The sequence below is a fragment of the Petaurus breviceps genome, unplaced genomic scaffold (genome assembly GCF_028583685.1).
Source record: "Petaurus breviceps papuanus isolate PSGF00001 unplaced genomic scaffold, PetGlider_PUasm1.0 90925, whole genome shotgun sequence".
Taxonomy (NCBI): domain Eukaryota; kingdom Metazoa; phylum Chordata; class Mammalia; order Diprotodontia; family Petauridae; genus Petaurus; species Petaurus breviceps.
In genome coordinates this window covers 11714954-11739808 of record NW_027187380.1, presented here as the reverse complement: position 1 = coordinate 11739808, position 24855 = coordinate 11714954, and the positions used below count along the sequence as shown (strand labels likewise).

At 38.8% G+C, this 24855-nt stretch overlaps 1 protein-coding gene across 3 annotated transcripts in view; it reads right to left on the bottom strand.

The window, feature by feature from the left end:
* The window catches only part of SRP68 (signal recognition particle 68), a 53226-nt gene extending 31770 nt beyond the window's left edge, over nucleotides 1-21456 (bottom strand). For 2 of the 3 annotated variants that reach the window (XM_069076327.1, XM_069076329.1), the window contains exons 1-8: nucleotides 21236-21456; nucleotides 12730-12796; nucleotides 10474-10587; nucleotides 4803-4998; nucleotides 4073-4155; nucleotides 3126-3235; nucleotides 2598-2680; nucleotides 2223-2363 (exon numbers count right to left, since the gene is read on the bottom strand). In XM_069076327.1, coding sequence (XP_068932428.1) covers nucleotides 2223-2363; nucleotides 2598-2680; nucleotides 3126-3235; nucleotides 4073-4155; nucleotides 4803-4998; nucleotides 10474-10587; nucleotides 12730-12796; nucleotides 21236-21401 — 960 coding nt within the window. In that variant the 5' untranslated portion in view covers nucleotides 21402-21456. The remainder of the gene's footprint in view (nucleotides 1-2222; nucleotides 2364-2597; nucleotides 2681-3125; nucleotides 3236-4072; nucleotides 4156-4802; nucleotides 4999-10473; nucleotides 10588-12729; nucleotides 12797-21235) is intronic. The other variant, XM_069076328.1, reaches the window with a different exon arrangement.
* Between the last annotated feature and the right edge of the window lie 3399 nt (nucleotides 21457-24855).

Genomic DNA, 24855 nt, shown 5'->3' with positions numbered 1-24855 from the left:
GAGGTCACTGATTTCTTTTTGGTCTTTTCTAGTTTTCATGGAGTCTGTTACTTTGGAAGGTTTACCAGCTATTTATTTGTTCTCTTTCTAATTCTTTCTCCAAGAGTTTTTATTTAATTCTTTAGTTTTTGCTTCATTTATTCAAGTATATAGTCCTTGTAGAAAGGACATTTTTTTCCTTTAAGCCTCTGCCTATAGTTGTTACAGTGTTACTCTCATCTTCTTTCTGGTAATCTTTAGATTTACAACAATTCTGGACACTTACAGGTCTTTTCTGTGATTTACTCATTTCTCCAGTTTTAGTTCCTGAACTGGAGCTTTTTGTCAGAGCAAGATTCCCAGGTTCGAAGATCTACTGCCTTTTTGGTAGGGTAGTCAAATCTGCCTGGTCTTGCTCTGGGTTAATGGGTTCTTTGGTGCTCAGAGCTGTTTTTTCAGGGCTCTCTATGGCATCTATGGAAAGGATACTAGGGACTTTGGCACTCCCAGGGAATAGGCTGTTCTGCTCTGGGTACTGCTTCTACACCACTTTCTCTAGAGATTCAAACCATCCTTAATACTGATACTAGACTATTTTTTGGGGGGGGTAGATTAGTTTAATAAGTACAACTGAGTAAGGTTCAAATTCCCTTGCCTTGAATTTGAAACTTTCCACAAGGTGGCACTATCTTACCTATCCAGCTTTACCTTATATTGTTCCTCTTCCTTTATTTTATGCTCTAACTACACTAAACTACTGTCCCTAAAAGAGACCCTTTACATTTTCACCTCCTTTGTCTTTGCACAAATTATTTCCTTTGCTTCAAGTGTACTCCCATCCCCCTCTTTTGCCAAATAAATTCCTACAACCCTTTTAAGAGTTCAACACAAATACTACTTATTCCTTGAAGTTTTCCCTGATCCCCTAATTAACAATAATTTTCTTCCTGGGACCTCATGTAGCATTTTGCTTTGCAACTTTCTAATGCATTTACTATACCCTTATTGTGTTTTAAAATTATTTATGTTGGGGGCAGCTAGGTGGTGCAGTGAATAGAGCACCAGCCCTGGAGTCAGGAGGACCTGAGTTCAAATCCAGTCTGAGACACTTAACACAAAAAACTAGCCATGTGAACTTGGGCAAGTCACTTAACCCCAATTGCTCTACCTTCCCCCTCCAAAAAGAAAAAAAAAGAAAAAAAGAAAAAATTATTTATGTTATGTGCTGGTTAATTGCTTTGTTATAATGGTAAGCTACTGATAGAAGAGACCTATGGTTTTCTTAATTTTTTATATCTTCCTCCCTACTCCTAGTGTTTAACAAGGTTGTTCAATTTAATTTAGGTATCCTTTATTCTATGGAATAATGAATTCTGAGAAAGTTAACCATAAAGTTAATTGTTATAATTCAAATCATTTTCTCATTGATGTTAAAATGAGAAAAATAAGTCTCTCAATAAGCTAGGTTGAAAATGTTTAGTGAGAAAGGAATTAAGAGAAAGGGTGATATGTTGAGGATTTTAATACTTGGAGTAATTTGCAATATTTTCTCAGCCTTAATGATTCTCTCTATGCCATCATTCATGCCTCCTCAAATCACAGAAAACATTCCTTAGACCTAAAATATTCTCATTCCATGTTTGCAACTCCTAGACAAAGAAGAATGAAGACACTACATCTGAACAAAGCATAAGAAATCTTGAAATTCAAAGCTTCAAGTGTGAAATTGTGTCCAACTCTTCATGACCCCATTTGGGGTTTCCTTGGCAAAGATCCTGGAGTGGTTTGCCATTTCCTTCTCCAACACATTTTACAGATGAGAAAACTGGGTCAAACAAGGTTAGGTGATTTGCCCAGGGTCACACAGCTAGGAAGTATCTGAGATTGGATTTGAACTCAAGTTTTCCTGATTCCAGGCCTAGCACTCTATCCACCTAGCTGCCCAACAAAGGTTAATAGGGAATGCATATATGGATTCAACAAAGTCAAAACCATCGTATCATACATAAATCTTCTATCTACTGTTACTATCTTGTACATTCTGATTTCCATTTGTTGTCTCCTCACCCATTCCCCCATATTAGAAGGCAGGGCCTCTTTGCTTTTTCTTTGTACTGAGTACAATGCCCGATATACACACTTAGTAAATATTTGTTGATTAAAATGATCTTTATTTTTACTCCCAACCTCCCCTCACCCACCCCCCAAAAAAGAAGGGAAAAAAGTAGAACTTTCATCTATACCTGATTAATGGCTGCTTCATTGTCGGCCAGCCCCAATAAGAAGATTCTCACTTTGTCAATCTTTACTGGAACAGTTCTCCCTCTCCATTCTACTTCACTCATAGTAGCTGCCTGTTTGGCTCGAGTCTGAGTGATCAATGACTAGGAAATTTAAAAAAAAGTTCAGTTTTTTATATAAGTGACAACAAATGATAAGTAAATGGAATACAATGCTTTGTGTTGGGTACATACTTATACATTCTAAAAACATGTTTGGATACATTCATAAAGTACCTACTTAACGATACATAAAAGAAATTTCTCTGTGGTACATGCAAAGCACTTAGCTTATGGAAGCCTTAAATATTAAAAAAGTATATATATATAGTGAATTACCTCTAATTTCTCAGCCAGAAGACCCTCAGTACCACCAGATCTTAGTCTCATCTGCATCAATTCGCTAATAGCTGACTGGTCCCCTAAAAGAAAGAAAGAATTGAAGATCTCCAAAATTCTACTCAATGGTTTCAATGACTCTCTGGATTCAAATAGACTTTAAAAGGATTTTATACAAACCCCACTAGATATTAAATATTTCAATATTTCAAGAAACAAGACTGACCACTGATCCAAAGGCTTATTCTTTTACAAAACATGAACTTGAAGAAGATAATCAGTTACTTTTTTAAAAAATGGATGTATCAGTACACAGACATCATTCAGAATGGTATAAAACCATAGCAAGAAAGAAAATGAAATTCCACTAAAATAGTTGACTTCTACATTTATGTTGGAATGACAATATGCCAATGCTGAAGGGGCAAGTTTAAGTAAATTCTAAAAACCACTGGTATTGAACTACTACCACTCTTGCTGATGAGCCTCAAGTTAAAATAGGTGTTCCTATTTTAATACTTTGCTTACCAATATTATAGGCACAATAGCGTATGTTGGGTGAAATCTCTTCCACTCGCTGATTATATAATACAGCTTGTTCCTCAGTAAAAGCACTAGCTAGCTTTTCATAGATGGTTCTGGGGAAAAGAGAAAAGTCATATTTAAATAACTGTTATCAGTCTTATGCTAAAAAAAAAATCAGAGGTAGGACAGTGGCTGAAAAATATAGAAATCCTTTTAGAAAGCTATTAATTCATGTCTTTGCACTAACATTGCAAAATTGATATGCTATTACTCAAAATGACCTGTGAGCTCATCAAAATGGATGTTTACTCTAATAATGCTGCTTACAACCTATTCATTCCAGTCCTTCCTATACAACCTATGCCCATATCCATCTATAAGGTCACTACAGCAAGTATATCTAATGTGCTAGAGGTCTTCCCCATTTTTTCTTGACATCACAAGGATACTAGGAAAGAATATTACTGTCCATAGGCCGTCCTTTGTTCTTGCCACATGACCACAGGTTGTCCCCTTGTTCCTGCCAATATAGCCATCCTATCTTTTCTAAAAATACATTTCTCAGGGGGCAGCTAAGTGGTACAGAAAAATAGAGCAATGGCCCTGGAGTCAGGAGGACCTAAGTTCAAATCCGGCCTCAGATGCTTAACACAAAAAACTAGCGGTATGATCTTGAGCAAGTCATTTAAACCCAATTGTCCTATCTTCCCCCTCCAAAAAAAAGAAATTTCTCTGATGGCATCCTTTACTCCATTTCTTCTTTATATGGTGCTGTAATACCTGTAGGCTGCTTACTCCCACAAGGAATGTACTATAAAATCATAGTTCCAAAGAAAAGAAACCACTCCACCAGCTATAGAACCAAATACATAGCTAGATATGAAATAATGTATTCAAATTTAATTATAGCCAACTAAAGTCAAAAACAGTTTTAGGAAAGGAAGACTCACTTGCATTTGTTAAATGCCTCCATTGCTGCCTTCCACTCCTGATGTTCAAAGCGCAGCATTCCTGTTAGGTAAGCCATGTAAGCCTAAAAGTTTGCAGGGAATGAAGTTTAACTTCATCAAAATGCTTCACAAAATCAGTGTCAGAAATGAATGTCTATCTATTTACTTATTAATATAAAAATTGACATTAATCACTCATTCTTTATGAAAAATGAAAATATAATCCCAAGAGGTTATGAAACCTTGAACATTTGTTACAACTACATGGCATTTATTTTCTAATTTCGCAATTCTGTTGTCTTAATGGGAAACTTAAAAAAAAAATCTGCCTTGCAAATAACTGGCTAGAATGAGGTCACAAACATTATTTTGTGGTCATCTGAAGGTAAGCATTAAATACAAATGTTTGTCCTTCCTCTCTCTCAAAAAAAGGTACCTTCATATCTGGTTATTTCTTATTGACTTGTCAGAATGCTAAAAGAGAATAGCTTTCTATAATCAAAAAAAAAAAAAAAAAAAGAAGGCTCTACCCCTGAATAATCAGTTATTTAAGTTATTATCAAAAACACAAGAAACTCCAATTAACACCTTCTAAAAAAGTCAGAACAAGTAGTTTCTCCCAAATGTCAGTTTAAAACATGTGAAACTCTATTCAGTAAAAAACAAAACAACCCACACCAGTAATTATCTCTCTTCTCCTCAATAAAGCAAATGGGATATTGGCATTAACCTGAGCCTCTAGCTTAGTCTTGGCATCCACCCTATGACTCTCGCACAGACGTTCCAACTCTTCAGCATGCTTCACAGCTTTTCGAAGTCGAGATAACAAATGGAACCGTTTTCGAGGTTCAGTATTTGCTTCTTGTTTGAGTTGCATGGCGTAGCTCCAGGCTCTTTCAGCATCCATCAAAATCAAAAGCAAGTATCTAGACAGAAGAGACAAGGTGAAAGAGGAAGAAAAAAAGGGAAATTAGGGAGAAAATAAGACATGGACATTACTCCCCCAAAGTCCTCTTCTTGGATAGTCACACTTCCCCCTCAGGAAATGCATCTAACCTTATAGTTTCAAACAAGTACCTTGAAGCCACTGACTGCACAATTTCACTAGTCCACTTCACATGCTTCAGCTAGATCTCTATCTTACTAGAAATTTTCCTTGGGATAATGTCACCCTCTAAAACACAATATATCCTAAATGAAAATCATCTTTACCTTCAAACTAGCTTTCTACCAACTTTTCTCCATTGATAATACCATAATCTAGTGTAATGGGAATGTAAATTTTTAAGATCTTCCCTGCCCCTAGGCTAAAGTGCACCTGGAGCCTGGGGTGGGAGGTTTGTTTTTCAGTAGATACTTTTTGATTGGCCAGTGGGTCCAGAAGGTTGTTAAATTCTCTGAGCCAGGAGAAAATTATATAAACCCTGATTTGAGGCTTTGTTTTGGGGTTCACTTTGAGAAGTGTTCCGTGATTTGATCAGACGAAACTCTGGGAAGCCGCTGTTGAGAGTCCCCCAGCTTTGAAAAACCCAGATGTTGATTTGGTATGGATGTAATGGTTGGACAGTTTGGAAATCTGTCTACTTGATCTGTTTCTCTGTCTTGATAATTCTGTCTGTATATTCTGAAGTTCGGGGTGCTGACCTTTTCCCCCTGAACTACGGTGTTTCCCTGATAATAAGACCTATCCCGAAAATAAGCCCTCCCCTTACTGTGTAAGATTCCTCTAAAATAAGCCCTCTCCCGAAAATAAGCCCTATTGAGATTGCTACTGTAGTGAAGGTGATCCCCTGCGCTACCCCCCGGTTGAAATGCACGCCGAGTTCTCAGCTGTATCCAATCAGTGAGCGTGTCATCCTGTTCTTCCCCAGTGATTTGCTTATTGAATAAAGGTACATTTTTTTGTTCACATTTACCTGTTTATTAAAATTGCTGTCAATGTTCATTAAAATAAGCCCTCCCCTGAAAATAAGCCCTCTGGTGTTTTTCTGTCCAAAAAAATAAGAAGACAGTGTCTTATTATCGGGGAAACACGGTAGGTAAATGATACATATTTGACTGATTAAAAGTAATTGATTTACTGATTAAAGTAAGCTTGTTAACCCATTTTGAATTGCTTTCCTTTATCAAAGCAGATCCAAGAACCTGTGTTGGCAGACACCCTGAGGACACTTGGGGTACTTGCTGTTACATCCAGTCAAAAATTTATCAGCCCTAAATAACCCAGCTCTCCTTCATACAACTTAGCAAGTAATTATTTATTAAATACCTAATACATGTACAAAGCACTCCGCTAGCCAAGAGAGGAACATACAAAACTTAGGATAGTGCCTTCCCTCTAAGACTAAATCTAATTTATCCTGCCTATATCCTGTTTGTATATAGTTTTTGGCATGCTATCTCCCCTATTGTAATGAAAACTAGGACTGGTTTTTGCCCTTTTTTTTTTCTCCCCAGCACTTAGCACATATTAGGCACTTTCTGGCAGAGAAACAGGACAGACACAAAGACATTATAGTACAAAATAAAACACAAATCTATTAAAGACTTACAAAAAATTGCTACTTGATGTCAGAAAAAGAAAAAGGTTCACAGGAGAGGTTGTGTTTAAGTTGGGCTTGAAGGCTAGATAGGAATTCAATAGGTACAGGAGAAGACGAGGGAAAAACATTCTAGCCAGAAAAAATGTTGAGGGCAAAGATATGGAGGCAGGAATATGCAGAATGTATCCGGAGGTACAGAGGATTCCATACTATCACGGAGTTCAAGGTAGAAAATGATAGGGAGCAAATAAAGCTGGTGACAGATTGTGGAGAGACTTGAATACTTGGCAAGTATAACCTTTACTCAGTACTCTATAGGGAATCAATGAAGGTTTTCTACTCAGCTGGAGTAGCAAAATCCAATCAAAGACACAAGGCCTAATGAGGTTAAATGATTTGCATAAAAAAAGATAAAGCTGATTATTATTATTATATAAAGCATATTATTATGAAGTATGGATTGGAAAGTGGCCAGGGATGTAGTTCCCTGAAGGAATGGTTGAGAAGTCTAAAGAAGGGCTATGTTGTTAATCATGTAATTGGGACAAGATGTATAAGAGGGAATGACTTAATGGTTGAGAAGTCTAAAGAAGGGCTATGTTGTTAATCATGTAATTGGGACAAGATGTATAAGAGGGAATGACTTAGGGGAGCAAGGTCCTTGAAATAAGGATAAGGGTAAATGGATTAGCTTTATGGAAGAACAGGGATAGTTATTCTTCTATGACTATAACAGAGAAGTGAATAATGCTGCTGACAAATTTTAAGGATGGGAGGATTTAAGGGAGGTAGGTCCCTTTAGATTCTGGCCTCAATCTTGGTGGAATAGAAACCAAAGTTTTAAGTAGTGGGGCAGTGGGGTTGAAGACTTTAGAAATAGAGCCTAAAGTCTGAAACAATCACTGTGTGTAATGAACTGGAGAGTACTGGAAGAAGTAGATAGATGGATTGTTGAACAGCAGTAAAAGCCCAACTGACATTACCATAAATTTACAATGGATGAAATCGCCCTGATTTCATGACTTTCTATAGAATTGCTCAGCAGTTTATGAGAACTAAAGAAACTGGAATAGCTATTATCTAGGGATGAGAAAGCAAGTTAGGAATACAGTGAGTAAGAATAGAGTAATTCTAAGGTATGAACTAACAGATTTAGGAGGAAGTAAGATGGCATGCAGTTTTGCATCTATGGCAATGAGAATGGATAAGATGGGGGAAACACTGTGTTCAAAAATCAACCAATTAGTAAGTATTTATTAAGTGCCATCTCCATACCAGGCACTGTGTTAGGTGCTGGGGACAGAATATCTAGAATGAAATAATCTCTATTCCCATGTACATAGTATAAACACACACACACATACACAAACATGTGAGTGTACATACACTATATATAGTGAATAAATATAAATATACACCAAGTAGTTAAACAGTGTAATTTGGGAAGGAACTCAATAGCAGCTGGGGAGATCAGGAAAGGTTTTATGCAGAAGATGATGACTGAGCTCCTACTAAAAGGAAGAGAAGGACTCTATGAGGCAGAAGTAAGAGGGGATAAGTTCCAGGCATATTGGACAGCCAAGCAAAAGGCACAAAGATAGGACATGGAGTGTCATGTGTGAGAAACAGAGAGGAGACCAGTTTGGCTAAGATCACAGAATATTGGGGGGAAGTCAAGAGAGGTTTGGGCAAGTTTATAAAGGGTTCTGAAAGCTAAAATGAATTTATATTTATCTTACAGACATGGAAGCAATTTCACTTGAGCGATAAAGTTGGAAGGCAAACTGCAAAGGGTTTTAATGAGTGGAAGGAGGGGAAGTATACTTGAGAGTATAGACAGTTTTTTTAGAAAAAGAAATTCAGTTAAGAAAGGGAGAAGAGATAAAAGATGTTAGCTTGAGGGGATGGTAGGATACAGTGAAAGGTTTTTTAAAGGATATGTGAGGCTTGGACAACTTTAAGGAACCAGTAAATAGGGAGATAGTGAAGACTTGAAAGAGAGGACGAGTAAGGGTATAATCTGCTGGAAAAAGATAGGAGGGGATGGGATCAAGCATACACGTATGGAGGTTGGCCTTGTCAAGGAGGAAGACTATTTATTGAGGCCTTTTGTTCTTACATCAATTATTTCTGTATATGCAACTCCCACCCTAGGGATCCAACACTCACTTGTAACAAAGAAAAACACTGAAACAAAAACAACCCTATAGTGAAAGTGTCCCTTGTATTCTCTGGGGCCCTCATTGGTTTTCATTTACACAAGAGTTCAACTTGTCACAGAGAACAGGAGGAGAGAATGGGCAATGATGTCAAGGGGTTCTGAAATGAAGAGAATGGGATGAGAGGAAGCACAATGGACCTGAGTTTTCTCAATAGAATAAGAGGTAAGGTCGTCAGCTGGGGGATGAGACAGAGACACAGGAGGGTAGAAAAGGTTTGGAATAGTTTTTTTGGGAATGAGATAAGGAATCAGGGAGGAATAAAAAGCACTGCCTTGCTGGACTGAAGGCTCAGTTGAGGTTGAATAACATGAATTTGTAACGTCAGCATGGTTGTGAAGACTTCCTTTGGTTGCATTCAGTGACAAAGAAAGTAAGAGGAACTTAAAAAAGCACTCATTGCCCTAGAGTTCTAGAAAGGAACTTCATCAATTCTTCCTTTATTTCATATGTTTCTTCCTCTACAGTTCTTTCCACCACTGACAAAATCCAGGCTCTTGTCACTTCATACCTCAAATTCAGAAGACGCCTCCTGGCCAGTCTTTCTGACCTGCTTACTCATCTTTCCAAACCATCCTCTGTCAAATTAATGTTCCTTAAAAGACCTCTAGTGGTCATGTGATATTACTGTGCAGTAAGAAATAACAAATAACGAGGAATTCAGAGAAACATGGGAAGATTTGTGTCAGCACCAGAAGAACATTGTGCATAGTAACAAAGAGGACTAAAAGGAAGTTGAACTCTTGTGTAAATAAAAACCAATGAGGGCCCCAGAGAATAGAGGTGCCGAATGTCAGACACTTTCACTATAGGGGTTGCTTTTGTTTCAATGTTTTTCTTTGTTACAAGTGAGTGTTAGATCCCTAGGGTGGGAGTTGCATATACAGAAATAATTGATGTAAGAACAAAAGACCTCAACAAAAATTTTAAAATAAAGCCTAAAAAAATCTTTTAAATAAAAGAGTTTATGATGGTACCCTATTTTCAAGTATTTCATAACCTGTTCCTAGTTTTCAAAGTCTTCCTACTTATTTAACATTTTCCACTATTCCTCAATACTCCCTTTCAAGGTGAGTTTCCTCATAGGGCATTCCTATACACATTGAAACCTGCCTCCATAACTTTGCTCATTCTGTCACCCTATTTGAAAATATCTTCTCCCTTATCCTAATTTCTAGCCATCAGTCAACATCAAGTTTAAGTACTAACTCTTCCATAAAACGTTCTTTGGCTAGTACAACCCACATTATACTTCCTTCTTTGAATTCCTATAGTACTTACAGTCAGTAATAATCAACCTAGTACTTCATTACTCAATTACTCTATTTGATGTTGTTTAATGCCACCTCTTCACCTAGACTGTAGGTTGTCCAAGAGCAAGAACTTCTATATTTTGTCTAGCACAGTACTGCTGACTTATGGAAGTTCAAAAAGCACATAAAAATACATAACTTTCTCTAAATAAATCAGAAAAGTTTGAATTTATTTTGTTCTTGAATATGTAGCTGTGCTTTGACCTCTTATTAGAATCTTAACTAATAAAGATTAGGTTCCCAAAGCCTGACAAATACTAACCATCCACTATATCAATTCTAAATAAATATTTAGAAAGCAGTAATGAATTCCAAACACTTAATACCTGTTGTCAGATAGAAGCTCTTCAGTTACTTTTTTTCCAGTAAATTTGTGTCTATTCCCCATCTTAAAGTTGAGTGTTTTTCGGAGCCGTCTTTGCCTACGAGAACAATAGCCCCTGCAAGTAATCACAAAGAATCAATCACAGTCAAACAAAATGACAGCACAGTTTCTGTTTGTTTTTATAGCAATAACAGTATTCTCGAGTGAGAAGAGTAGAACCAGGAGAAATTTGTACACAATTACAGACACAACGTATGTGTGATGACCAACTTTGATAGATTGGACTCTTCTCAGCAATGCAGTGATATGAGTCAATCCCAAAAGACTCATGATGGAGAGAAATATGTGCATCCAGAGAAAGAACTAGAAAGAACTAAGTTTATATCCAGGTGGAAGCAAAATACCTGATCTTTTTCCTTCTCTTATTTGGTTTTATGTCCTCTTTACCATTTTTCATTCCAGCTGGTACAATCCGTCCTTATAACCTGACTAATCTATAATGTGAAAGTATTTACAGATCCTATACTTGACTATAAGCCACCATGGGAGGGTGGAGGGGAGGGAGGGAGAAAAAATGTGAAACTCAAGGAATTGTGGAATTGAATCCTGTAAACTAAAAGGAAACAAACAAATTAATTACAAAAGATTAAAAAAAATAAAAAAACTATTCTCACATGGTCAGGGAATGGGGCTAAATCATTTTAGTTGAGATCATTATTATACTTACTATATATAGACCAAAACTAATTCAATATTTGTTAAATTATACAAGATACTTAGTTACATGTTGTGTGACATACAAAGAAATATACAACATCAGTCCCTGCCCTCAAAGATCTTATATGTAACAGAGGAAACAATGCACAGAAAAGTACCAACATAAGGCAACTTAAAAACAATTTTAAGCACTCAGAGGAAATATGTTTACTTATAATTTGCCTTTTAACATAGTTTGCATTTACATACTACTTTATAGTGTGCAAGGCACTTCATATACATTATCTCATTTTCATCTCACAAAAACCCTGTGATGTAGGTGCTATTAATACCTATTTTACAGACGATGAAACTGAGCCTCAAAGAAGTTAACTGATTTGCCCAAAGTTACATGGCTAAGTAAATGTTTGAAGCATGATTTAAACCCAGGTCTTCCTGACTTCCAAGATCAGCACTCTATCCTCTCTGACACACTGCCTCTAAAACACAAAATCTTTAAATATATAATCTTTGCCAGTTAATAAAAGATATCTAGTTTGGCATAATGTGATAAGGCAAATTTTAACATAATTTCAGTTTCCAAAATAAAAGCGAAACTGACAACTGTACAAACACATCCAATGTACCACTAGTATAAAATACAGATCCAAATTAAAACATGCATCCATATCTTCATATGAGCCAACAAATGGGTCTTGACTTTGAAGAATGTGTTATGTAAAGAAGTCAGCATTCAACTGAAAATATCCCATTAGTCCTCAATAATCAGCAAGTACTGTCAGTATAAATGGAACAATCATAGTTCAATTATGAATTTCTTCATTCCTCTTCTCTTACCACAACTGAAAGCCCATTACCTTATATCTACATAATTTTTATATATGCTCAGAGCATTTAATACAAGGTATCCCAAAATGCCTGATTAAGCTTAAAACTGAACTATGGCTTTTTGGCATACCTTGTATTTGCTAATCAAACTGACTGATATTTATGATTCCAAAGTATTATACTGTCTTACACAATATAAACTTATTATGTAGAATTTTATTATTTACATTTCTGATTTATTTTCCAACACAGGATGACATTCGAGTTTTGCTACAAATAAACTCTAATGACACTTAGTAACATTCACCCTCATGTACAATATTCAAAATACTCCAAAGCCCTACATTTTACTAAAAATAACTTGAGGTTATAATCTTGTCAATTCAGCACCTGAGACAGTGCAGTGTAGTGGACATTGTACCAAACTTAGGCATTTGAAAACTGCAATTGAATCCACACTGTAATATACATACTGAAAACTACATAAATGTGTTATTACTGCAGCTGTTTTAATTTTAGGAAATATCTTTATAAATGAATCTGTAATTCCATCTGATTGAATAGGTAAGCCTCTTTTTACAAGATTTAGGTATAGGAGCTAATTTTCAAAATTAACTGTTTTTGGACTATACATTTTGAAAAATAAATGTAGGCATATTAAAGTGATGTACTTTTTCTATCAACTTAATTACATCTATAATTATATACTAACCTGTATCTCTGAAAATCTCCATGCCGTAAACCATGCTGCTGTTGGGATTCCTTAATAATCTGAAGGACTGGAGCTAAGATTAAGGAAAAGCTTACAATGATACATTCCAAACAATCCATTTATAAAAGTCATTTTGATATGTCATTTTTTGAGACACAGAAAAAAACAAAGAAAGCAAAGAAGGAGAAAAGTATAATGTCCCACATTTAGGGGAAAAAAATAAACCCAACAAGTATAAGATGGGAGAAGTGGGCCTAAATGTCAATTTTTCATATGAAAAAGAACTTGAGATTTTAGTTGTCTACAAGCTAAATAGGAGTTAACAAGGAGCTACTAAAAAAGCTTATCAGACTCTAGGCTTGAAACCAGAAGTGTAATATCCAGAAGGAGGGAGAAAATAATACCACTGGTACTCTGTGTTAGTCAGACTACCCCTAAAAGTCCTAGGTACTAGTACATTTTAAGAGGGATATTCACAAAGACAAGAAGCAGTTTGGCACAAGACTGGTGAAAGTCCTATCCCTGATACATAACGGTCACAAGACCATATACAAGTCACTTTTGCTCTGCTCCAGACACATATGAGTTGCTGCTCTACATAGATGAAAGGAATTTCAGAAGTGGGTGTTCCCAAACTGATGAAATCCAGACACTAAAAAACCAATAATGAAGCTCAGGTATCAAAACCATGTCACAGGAGAGAGAACCAGAGATGTTTAAACTGAAAGAACAGCTTAAAGAGAAGATGTGAGCTTTCTTTAAATACCTGAAGTGCTACCATGTAAAAGAGGGAATGGACATTCTATGCAGTTCTAGAGAAACAAGGACTTTAAGTCAGTAATGGAAGTAGTATGGACTGGATTTGCAGTCAAAGAATACGACTCTCCATTATGTCATTTTTTACTTTTTTTTACTCCTACAAGACAGTGGCAGAAGGTATCTGGGTGATAAGGGGGTAAGAGGGAACTCTTATCAAATGGCCTCAAAGTTTTTTCAGTAAAATATAAAGCAAAGTTCTTAGCTGAGAGACTGGGAGGAGGGGGAGCCTTAGGATGTTTGAAGAGGGATGAAAAGGTTTGGAAGAGTGGCTTAGGTGAGCAGGATAGTGAGTTAATTAAGGACATGTTAGAGGATTGACTTCAAGTAATGAAGTTATGTAAGATTAATCTGTAGGGGCGGCTAGGTGGAGCAGTGAATAGATCACCGGCCCTGGAGTCAGGAGGACCTGAGTTCAAATCTGGCCTCAGACACTTGACCCAATTATTAGCCGTGTGGCTTTGGGCAAGTCACTTAACCCCAACTGCCCTCCAAAAAAAGCAAATTAATCTGTAAAGATAAATCAGTACAGTTTCATGGTTTTCTCTAGCTTCATTCAGAAGCAGTATCAGAAAGGCTACTGATGGTGGATGTAATAACAGTTTTCTAAGGCTGAGGTTGAGCACAATAGCACAAGAGGGCAAGGTACTCAACAGAACTGGACAGGGTAGACTTGAAGTGGTTCACCAAGAAGTCAAGATGGGGAACGAAGGAGGAGTGTAGCTAGTATAGAGGCTATGGCCTGGGAAAGAACTGAAGGGGTTTAGGGACTGGGGGCCACAGCATGGATGAAGAACAGGGTTTAGGGTTGCAAGACACAAGGAGAAATGGAAAGACAAGGGATATTTCAGAATTCAGGAGGATGAAAGTGCTACATTTATGGGAGATAGCAAGATCAAGGGCACGACTATTTGTGTGCCTGAAGTAGAGAAGGTCTTTATGAAATACATTTAGGAACCATGAGATGTGGGTATTTAAGGAAATATCAATATGTATGTTCAAGTCCCCCCAGTAATTGGGTAGGAGTTGAAAATAAAGACTGTGAGCCTGAACTCACTGAGGAAAGAAGGGAAATGTCTTGGAGACAGTAGCCACAACTGTGATTAAGTGGTAGATATGATATGATAATCCCAAAGGAGAAGGGATTAAAGAATGATGGTGGAAGTAGCAATGGGGAGCAAGGAGTATCCCAACTCCTCCATCTCAACCAATAAATGGGGGAATAAGTCAAAGGGCAGTCAGTGCTAAAAAGGGAAGCTGGAGAGACCATGTCATCAGGAGGGAGGCAGGTCTCAATAAGAGCCAGAAGAAGGAAGGGATTGGGAAAGGAAAAGATATAAAATGAAAGTTTGTTACTTCTGGCATTCCAGAGACCATAGTAGGAAGGGGTGGATAGTTTCTGTGGGAGTGAGGGTGAGGAGAATAGGAATAAAGGACTGACAGTGGAAGACAGAGAACAGGGTTTTGAATGACAGTCTCTTTCCTGAATTCTAGTTCCACATCAACTAGCAATGGGACATTTCCAACAGGCTGTTCCATAGGCATCTCAAACTCAAAAGGTCTAAAACAGAATTCATTATCTTCTCCCCCAAACCCACCCTACTTTGATTAAGTGCACTACCATCCTTCTAGTCACTCTAGTTTACAAGCTGATATTCTCAACTCTTTCCATTCCCTTAGCTTTCCATGTACATCTGCCATCTCTTATAAATTCTATATCCACGTAATTTTTGTCCATTCTCTTCTATTTATAGTCGGTGCCACCCTAGTTTAGGACCTCATTACCTCTCACATATCCTACAATAGCTTAATTAGATACTCTATGTATGTCCCTTCTCTAATCCTCCACATAGTTACCAAAATGATTCTCCTAAACCACTGTCCTGATCATGCTACCCTCTCTCTTTTCCACCCCAAAGAACTCCAGGGCCTCAATATTTCCATTAGGATAATATACAAACTCCTCTGCCTGGCTTCTAAAGCCTTTCATGATCTGGCCCCGAACAACTTTTCTATGCTGATTTCATACTGCTGTCCTATTCCAGCCAACTGCTCTTACTGCTGTTCCCTAACAGGACATTCCTTATCTCATCTTCAGACCTTTACCTGGGCCATCCCCCCATGTCTGTAATGCATTCCCTTCTTATGGCTACCTCTTAGAATCCCTTGCTTTCTTCAAAGTTCACAAAGTTTCTAGAAGGCAAAGGACTATTATCGTTGTCTGCATCTCCCCAAGTCTAGTATAATGCCTGACACAAAGGAGGTGCTCAAGTAAAGCTTGCTGAACCAATTCCCCATTCTTGACATGCTCTCTCTCCTTTTCTATATTTTTGTCATGTTGCCACTTCCGTACCCATAAAGGTCTTTTTTTTTTTTTTTTTGCTTTTCAGAGGGTAATTTGGGATTAAGTGACTTGCCCAAGGTCACATGGTTAGTTTGTGTGTGTGTGTATGTGTGTGTGTGTTAAGTGTCTGAGGTCGAATTTGAACTCAGGTCCTCCTAACTCCAGGGCCGATGCTCTATTCACTGTGCCACCTAACCGCCCCCATAAAGGTCTTTTAAACCTTACCACCTCATCTAGATCTGAAGTCCCTTCCTTCAAGGCACAATTTAGGTACCCATATCCTCTTACAAGGCTTTACCAGACAGCACTCCTCAACATTCCCCCTTCCCAGCAGAACACAATCATCTTTTTTACCTCAGATTTTTCATTTCACTTTGCTTGGACTTCTCTTTTATGTTTTCAATCCCCTCTGTATAAGTTAGTGGTACATGTCTTCATTCCTTTTCCTACCTCCATCAGATTTTAGGCTCTTTGTGAACATGGTTTAAGTCATATTTAGTTTTGTACTCCAAGTACAGTATTTTGCATATAGTACATTTTTAATAGATGTTTGCTGAGTCTCCTTTAATTAGAGCTGTTCAAAAATAGAATGGAGGTGCCTCATCATACTGAATTTGCTATCACTGGAAGTCACAGGATCAGAGATTTGGGGATGGAATGGACTTTAGTAGTCAAGCAGAAGCAAGTCACTTGTCAAAGATCAAAAGGGATATTAAAAGCCACCTATTCTCATCCCTTTATTTTATAGATGAGGTTAAGTAACTTGACTAAAGTCACACAGGTAATTAAAGTCAAGATTTGAACCCAGGAAGATGGGAAGATTCATTTTTCTGGAGTTGGCCTAGATCAGGCCTGAATGACCTGTGTGGCCCACCAAAAGATTTTGGGTGGCCCTTGAAAAATGTAGAGGAAAACATCTGCACCTTTCACTGGCTGCTAGAAATCCTTTGCTGTGCCCTTGGGCCATAAGCTGACCTGTAGGCCACAGGTCTGGCCTAGGTGATTTCTTCTCAACCCAAAGATTCTATAAAATAATGAATAAAAGTGGGCCAGCAGATTTTTATTTCTGTTAAATATTCCTACTATGAATTAACTTTGTTCATTCTGTCCGTCCTCTTTAAATTTAATACTCAAGAGGAAGCTAAAAGCTTTACTTTTTTTAGCACTTCTAAACCAACCACTGAAATGCAACTTTGTAACTTTAAAAAAAAAACCTCCTTATTTTACACAAAGAATAAGTTTGCAAAATAGCTTAAATATGCACACCAAAGAACTGAAGATTACTTTTAAGAAGACCCTGAACAAAACCCAAACATATCCAGCTTTCCATTTAGATCCATATGCTTTAGGATTACAGAATCAAAGATTTGGAACTGAATGGGACCAACTTCATCTTACAAATAAGAGAACCGAGCAAAAAAAGTTAAGTGATTTGCCCAAGGTTGTACAGGTAGTAAGAAACAAAGCTGGGATATGAACCCAGTTAAATATTTACTATTATATCTGACTCTTTGTAGTTACTTTCCAAATCAGAAACTTATTTACTCACTTGTATTCCTTTTGTTCACCAAACAGAGAACTCCACTGAGACAGTTGGCTGGGATTTCCTAAAAGTTTATTCCCTGCCCCCAACTAAACTTGGAGAAAATGTCTAGTTTAGACAGCTGCCTAAAGACTGGAAGGGTTTATTTAAACTATTTCATCAAGACAAAAGGACACCTATTCTAATACTACATGTGTATCCACTCTAGTCTCAAAGAGCAGGTCTAAAGATATGGAAAAAAATCAGGCTGGTCAGATGCCTATTAGCTCAGGGAAATGATCCATTTTTTCCAAGCCATCTCCCCTACACTGGTAACTCTCTCCTCTTTTCCCCTTCTTGAACCCATGGTGAACCAATTTAACTCTATACTGTCTTCCTCTCTTAAATCACTAGCCTCCTTATCATACTGTCAATTATGCCTAGTCAAGTCTCAGTCTTGGATCACTTCCCACCATTCTTCACCTTTGCTCCTACACACATAATGCTGGAGGTGGACAAAATCATGCAATTATTCTAAGTCCACAAGCTTATGTTGCACAACCTCAACTGGCCCCCTCATTGCTACTAGGCAATCCTTCTGTACCTTCTTTATCAACTCAATATCCCACTCTCCACAAAGGCTCTTCCAAACTTCTTTATCCCTCCTCAAACCTCCCCACCCCCAGCTGAGAACCTTACCTCATATTTTACAGAAAAATTGAAGCCATTCTCCATGAACTCCCTCTTCCTCATCTCCTATCACTCAAATGCTTTCTGCCACTATCTTCTCCTTCACCCGTTTCACAGGAAGTGGGCTTACAACAAAGGCTACTTGAACAAAGTTGTTCAAGTGATCCAATTCCATCTCATCTTCTCCAGTAGATTGCACTTTCACTTATTTTCAGTCTCTCCTTGTCTAGTGGCTCATTTCCCACTGCCTAAAAACATGATGTCTTCCCAGCTTGGAAAAAACTCTCACTTGAACCTTACGTTACCATTCTATATCTCTTCTGCCCTTTGTAGCTAAACTCCTTGAAAAAGCATCTACAAGAAGTGCCTCCACTTTCTCTCCTCTCACTCTGTTCTTAACTCCTTACAATTCAGCTCCCAATATCATCACATCATTCCACCAAAACTGCTTTCTCCAGTTACTAATGATCTCTTGGTTGCCAAATTCAATGGCCTTTTCTAAATTCTCATTTTCCTTGACCTCTCTGCAGCTTTTGACACTCTCTCCTGGGTATCCTACTTATCTGACCTCTCCTGTTTTCTCTGCTGGATCTTCCTCCAGATCATGCATGCCCCTTAACTGGAGGTATCCCTCAAGGTTCTATCTTGGGCCCTCTTTTCTTCTTTCTCTATACAACTTCACTTGGTAATCTCATCATCTCTTATGGATTTAATTGCTATCTCTATGCAGATGATTCTCAAATCTACCTTTTCCTGTCCCATTCTCTTTGACCTCCATTCTTCCATCTTTAACTGCTTTCCAGATTTCTTGAACTGGATACCTAGAAGACATCTTAAATGCTATACACCCAAAAGAGAACTCATTATCTTTTCCCCTAAACCCTCTCTACCCTCTACTCCCATTTTCCATGTTACTGAGGGCAAGTGTCCTCCCAGTTCTTCAGTTTTGCAACCTAGGAGTCATCCTGGATTTCTCACTCTCTCACCCCATCTCCAAGCTGTTGCCAAGGTTTGTCAATTTCACCTTTTTAACACTTCTAGAATATGTCCCCTTCTCTCCTCTGACTCTGCTACTACTCTAGTACAAGCCCTCATCACCTCATATCTGGTTTACTGCAAGAGCCTGCTAGTAAGTAAGCCTGCCTCAAGTCTCTCCCCATTCCAATCCATACTCTATTCAGCTACTAAAGTGACTTTCCTAAAGCTCAGGTCTCACCATGTCACTTTCCTACTTAATAAACTCCAGTGGCTTCCTATTGCCTCCGGAAGCAAATGCAAAACGCTCAGTTTGGCATTCAAATAACCTAGCCCCCTCCTACCTTTTCCTTCTTCTTACACCTTATTCCCAGACACTCTAATGACGTTGGCCTCCTGGATGTTCCATGAACAAGAAACTCATCTCTCAGCTCTGGGAATTTTCTCTGGATGTCCCACATGTCTGGAATGTTCTCCATCCTCTGCTCCTAACTACTGACCTCCCTGGCTTCAAGTTCCAACTAAAATCCCATCTTTTAAAGAAAGCCTTCCACAACCCCTCTAAATTCCCGTGTGTCCTGTTATTTTCTATTTGTCTTATATGTAGTTTCTTTAGTACATGTTTGTTTATATGCTGTCTCCCCAGTTAGAGGGGAAGTTCCTTGAGGGTAGGGACTACCTTTTGTATCCCCAGCACTTAGCCCAGTGCCTGACACATAGTAGGCATTTAATAAATACTGACTAGCTGAGCAACTAGGCCGATGTTTGGAATCCAAAATGTAGGTGCCAGTATGTTAAAATATCCAGTTTTGTCTACTGCCATTAATCTGATGTTGAACCCTGCCACCCAATCTCTTTGAGCTGATCCTTATAAGGATTTGTTCTCTATCTTCCATTTACATTTCTTACTCAAGTGGGAAGCTGACTTTCCTCAGATTTGAAGTTGCATCAGACTCAACTAATTCAGTAATAACATTACAAATATTACAACATCCAAATTTTCACTCTTTAAAACGATCTCCCTCAATAATCCTTTTTAATTAAAAATGTCCAAACATCTGAGTTTATACACTGTCCTCCTTGACAATTTTTTCCTAGTCTTTTATTTCCTAGTATTTATTTCCTATTTTTCAAGAAATTCCCTCAATCCCCACAAATCCAAGTAAAGATTATGAACAAATGAACACTCTTAAGTACAAGCTTAAAAATGAAAAACAAAAACAAGATGCTTATCTCACAGAAGATTTAATTGGCTTGAAATCCAATTAATCTGAAGTTCTTAAAGTTATCTACAGATGCCTTTCATTTAATTTAGATGTACAGCTATGCTTTTAAAAAAAAGGCCTTATTTCCTATTAGCACTATATGGCAAGGAAAGAGACTACATATGCCTTCACACCATATGTCAACTTTCAGTTATCACACTGGATGTATCGGAAAATTCGTTACTCTTTCAAATAGTTTATAAAAGGCTACAAACTAATATCATATATCAATTCAAACCTAACATTTCAAAGAAAACCGGAAAATATATTTTTTTCGACAAGCACATCTGAGCTCTCCCTCTCTCCACCAACATACACAAAACATAACTTTAGAAGGCTTTAAAAACTAGTTAAGAGGTTGTCTTGTGGTGTGCTACCACCACACCCTGGAAAGTATCAACATCTGCCTCAATTTTGAGGGAAGGAGAACCAAACCAACAAAGTCTCGTTGTCCGAATCGTTTCTGAGGACAGAGTTCACTGAATGAGCGACTTAGGTGGGCAAAAGGCCTGCCTTGCTATTCAATGACAAAGGGGCTGAAAGGCGACAGAGGCCTCCTTTGTGGGAAGAGGAGCAGAAAAAGAAGAAAAAGTATGCGTGCGGGCACAGCTCTCCTCCAGGGCCTTGGGGAGAAAAGAGGAACTTTTAGAGCGCCCCCCCCCCCACCTCTACCTATCTCCTCACTTCCCACCCCCACGATCGCTGATCGAGAGAGGAGGGAGCAGGGTGTCGGCAGAAAGGAAGGCCCGGGGTAGGGGGGGACGAAGAAAACCTCGGGCCCTTCCTGCAGAGCCCAGGCTCCCCTCGGCACCTCCTCCTCCGCCCCCCGGCCCGCCCGAGAGACACGTCGTCACTGCGGCCCGGGCCCAGCTGAGCCCACGCCGCCTAGGATACTCTCCAGGCCCAGGCTGTCCCCGAACCGTCGGTTCCCCTTCGACCCTGCGGGAGGAAGCTCATTCTCTTTGTTCTCCTCCCCGCCGCCGCGTCCCCCACTGCCGCCACCACCGCCACCGCCGCTGCCACCTCCGCTGCCGCCTGGGACCTGCTTTTCCGCTGCCATCTAGCCGCTGTGCCGCAAAGGAGGACGGGAAAGAGGAGGAGAGGACGGAGAGATGCTCAGGGGCTGGCAGGCGCGGGGGCTGACGGGATCGTGGCGGACTAGATGGCGGAGAGCTCAGCGCAATACTGTCAATGAATTGATGCTGTTGCTACTGCCGCTACCCTCGCGCAGGCGCCGTGCATTTGGAGCGTAGCCTAGAGGGCAGGGGTGGATAGCTCCGCGAAGGCACCGGGCCGTTTGCCTATCGCAGCCTATCCCGGCTAAGGGGCGGGGCGCTCTTCAAGCTCACAACCTTCGCCCTACTTCCAAATTACGAAGGCGCTAGCTTGAGCAATCTTTCATTCATTCATTTGTTCACTTTTTGGGGTTTGTTTGTTTAGTCGTTTTTCTGCCGTGTCGAGTCTTTGTGATCCCTTCTGAGATTTTCTTGGCAAAGGTACTGGAGTGTTTTTCCCATTTTCTTCCCTAGTTCGTTTTACAGATGAGGAAACTAAGGCAAACAGGCTTAAATGACTCGCCCAGAACCTTGGTATGGAGAACCACTCTCTTTGTACTTTACCATCTCCGCACCTCAGGCTTTTCCCTATGCCTGGAATTTTATCCATCTTTTATAGAAGGATGAAAAGCGTCTAGATCTAGAGTAGAAAGGCACCTCGAAGACTTGTGTATTCTAACCCCCTCCTTTTACAGGTGAGGAAACTGAGGCCCCCAAAAGTTAAGTGATTTGACCAAGGTCACACTGAAAGTAAACGTAAGAGCTGCATTGACTCAAAGTCGTCCTCTCTGCCTGTTGAATTCCTACCCATTATTTAACGCCCAACTCAAATGCACCCCTTCCCCACAAAATCTTACTGCAGTCAAAAATTCTCCTTATCCCTACAGAATTTTATTTTTCATCTCTATAAATTACTTTATTATGTAACATTATAATTTACAACCATGTTAGCCTCTTCTCATATGAGCAAGAGCTCCAAAAGTAAGAGAATAATTCTTAGGTTTTATCTAAAGTTTAAATAACTTTGTATCTTCCTCAGAGCCCAGCACAAAGTTTAAGGGAGAATATCCCCCATGTGAGGCAAAGACTAAAAGTGTATGTGAGGGGTCATCTAATGCCAAGCAAGACTACATGCCAGCAGCAGTGCCAAAATGTTCATGGGGAAAAACCACACCAATTCTCCCCTTTTTTAAATGGATTCCTTGCTTCTACCCCAGACAAGGAACCAGATAAATTTCTCCTTCTATGGATGTACTTCCCCTCTCTCAATTTCAAGTCACAAACTCATATGTTTGTACTAGACACTATTAATGACCATATAATAATTTATTAGCAGTATTAATAGTACAGAGAATAAAGATTGTTGTTTGTCCTTTGCTTTTGAAGAGGACTAATGACATCATAGATGATGTCTTGACTTGCTTGTGAATTGAATTTAAGTAAAGCAGAGTTGCAAAAAGTTATCAGCCTTACTTTCTCTTTCAGAGTCATCTAAGTCCAGTGGCAAGACAAAAATTAAGATGATGGGTGATGACTGGTTGTGAATGACCTTGGCACCTTCAATGTCTGATCAAATATCTGACCCAGCTCTGAGCTCTAAGCTCAGCTGTCTTCATGGCCATTGGAATAAGATTGTTCTCATCCACCCATTCAGTTGGGGGAAGTCTTCACATGCTTTGGGCAGACATTCTCCTAATCACTGATGGTGAGTTAAGGTCGGTCAGTTACCCTTAAACTGGCTTAGCCCATCTTCTGAGATAGTTTACCAGGGTGTGGCTACTGCCCATAACACAACTTCTTGAAACCACAGTGAGAGTTGGGTGACAGGTGGACACCAAAGGTGGATATATAGACCTGAAAAGGGCTCAGCAAGTCCTGATACCAGAGGTGCTGGTCCTCCCTGAACACCCTGTAGAATGCAAATAAACATTAAAACAAAGGATGGCAGGCTATATCCCAACTCTGGGCTTCAGTTTCTTATGCTAGATATAGATATTCTCTTTGTGATTCCTTCCTATTCTAACAGCCTATAAGTTTACTTAACATGTTCTATGTTCAATATGGAGCAGGTGAAGTGAATAGAGTGCTGGGTCTGGAGTCAGGAAGATTCATCTTCTGGAATGCAAATCTGGCCTTAGACATTTATTAGCCGTATGACCCTGGGCAAGTCATTTAACTCTAACTCAGTTTCCTCATTTGTAAAATGATCTGGAGAAGAAAATGTCAAACCACTCCAGTATCTCTGCCAAGAAAATCCTAAATGGGGTCACAAAGAATCAGACATTACTGAAAAATAACTGAACCACAAATGTTCATTATATTCAAGTACTACAGGCACTTTAAGTCCCTCTCCTTCCAATGCCATAAACACTAGAGAAGGATAGGATTTCTAAACCCACTTTATCTAAGCCTTAAGTCATCTAACTTCTGGCCATCTGGGTTTTGAAGTCAACTGGGATCTTGTGGGACTTTGTAAAGTGTTCTTATAGGATAAGGAAGGGAAGGGAAGGACTGGCACAGCAGAAAGAGCACTGCTTTAGGCAAACAAGGACCTAGGTTCAAATCCTATTTGGAAAATTACTGTGTGAGTGATTCATAGGCAAGTCACTTAACTTCCCTGGGCCTCGGTTTCCTCACCTGTAAAATAAGGGTATTGAACTAGATGACCTCTGAGATTGCTTCCATCTCAATATCTATGCTCCCATGATCCCATGAGTACTGTCTGAGGAAAAGACCTACATAAGAACTCTTGTGCCTAGGGCAAATTCAGTTAGGGGGTGGCTCACTAGGAGGTGGAGTAATTCTCCCTAGAAAATCCAGTCTGTGTTCCTTTAGAGGTTGGGGATCATGGGGATGGGTGCTACACTCACAGATCCCTGAAAATGGTAGCCTGAGAGTGGTTGTTCCACAGGCTAGGATGCACTATAATGTGAGGTTCAAGGACTGGTTTTAGGGAGGAGGTGCCCTCACCCACACCTCTGTGCCCTGGTACAAAAGCTTTACAGGTTACTTCTCTACTGGGGAATTAAAAATATAACTGACGTAATGTGCTGTCCCTTTAAGGTCCTTTTCATATGGAGCAGTTTATCAAAGAAAAGGTCAGAAAAAAGTTATTTTTTATAAAGGAAAATATTTAAACAAACTGCAAAAGAGAAAAGATATCACCACTGTTACTGTTATTACTACTGAACATTTTGATGCCTGAAAAGAACTTTGGTTTAATAACAATTGATAAAATTAAAATTTAAAAATATACATTTTCAGCTATATTCTGAAGGTTTTATATAACCTTTAAGCAAAACCTTTTATATAACCTTTAATTTTGGACAGAAAATGAACTTTTATGTAAATATAAAACTAAATCACCTTATAAAAGATGTAAGATGATGCCTCACTTTTATGTGAATGCTTTGATACCTTAAAGGGTGGAGGGGGAACAAAAGAAGAACTTTTATTTAT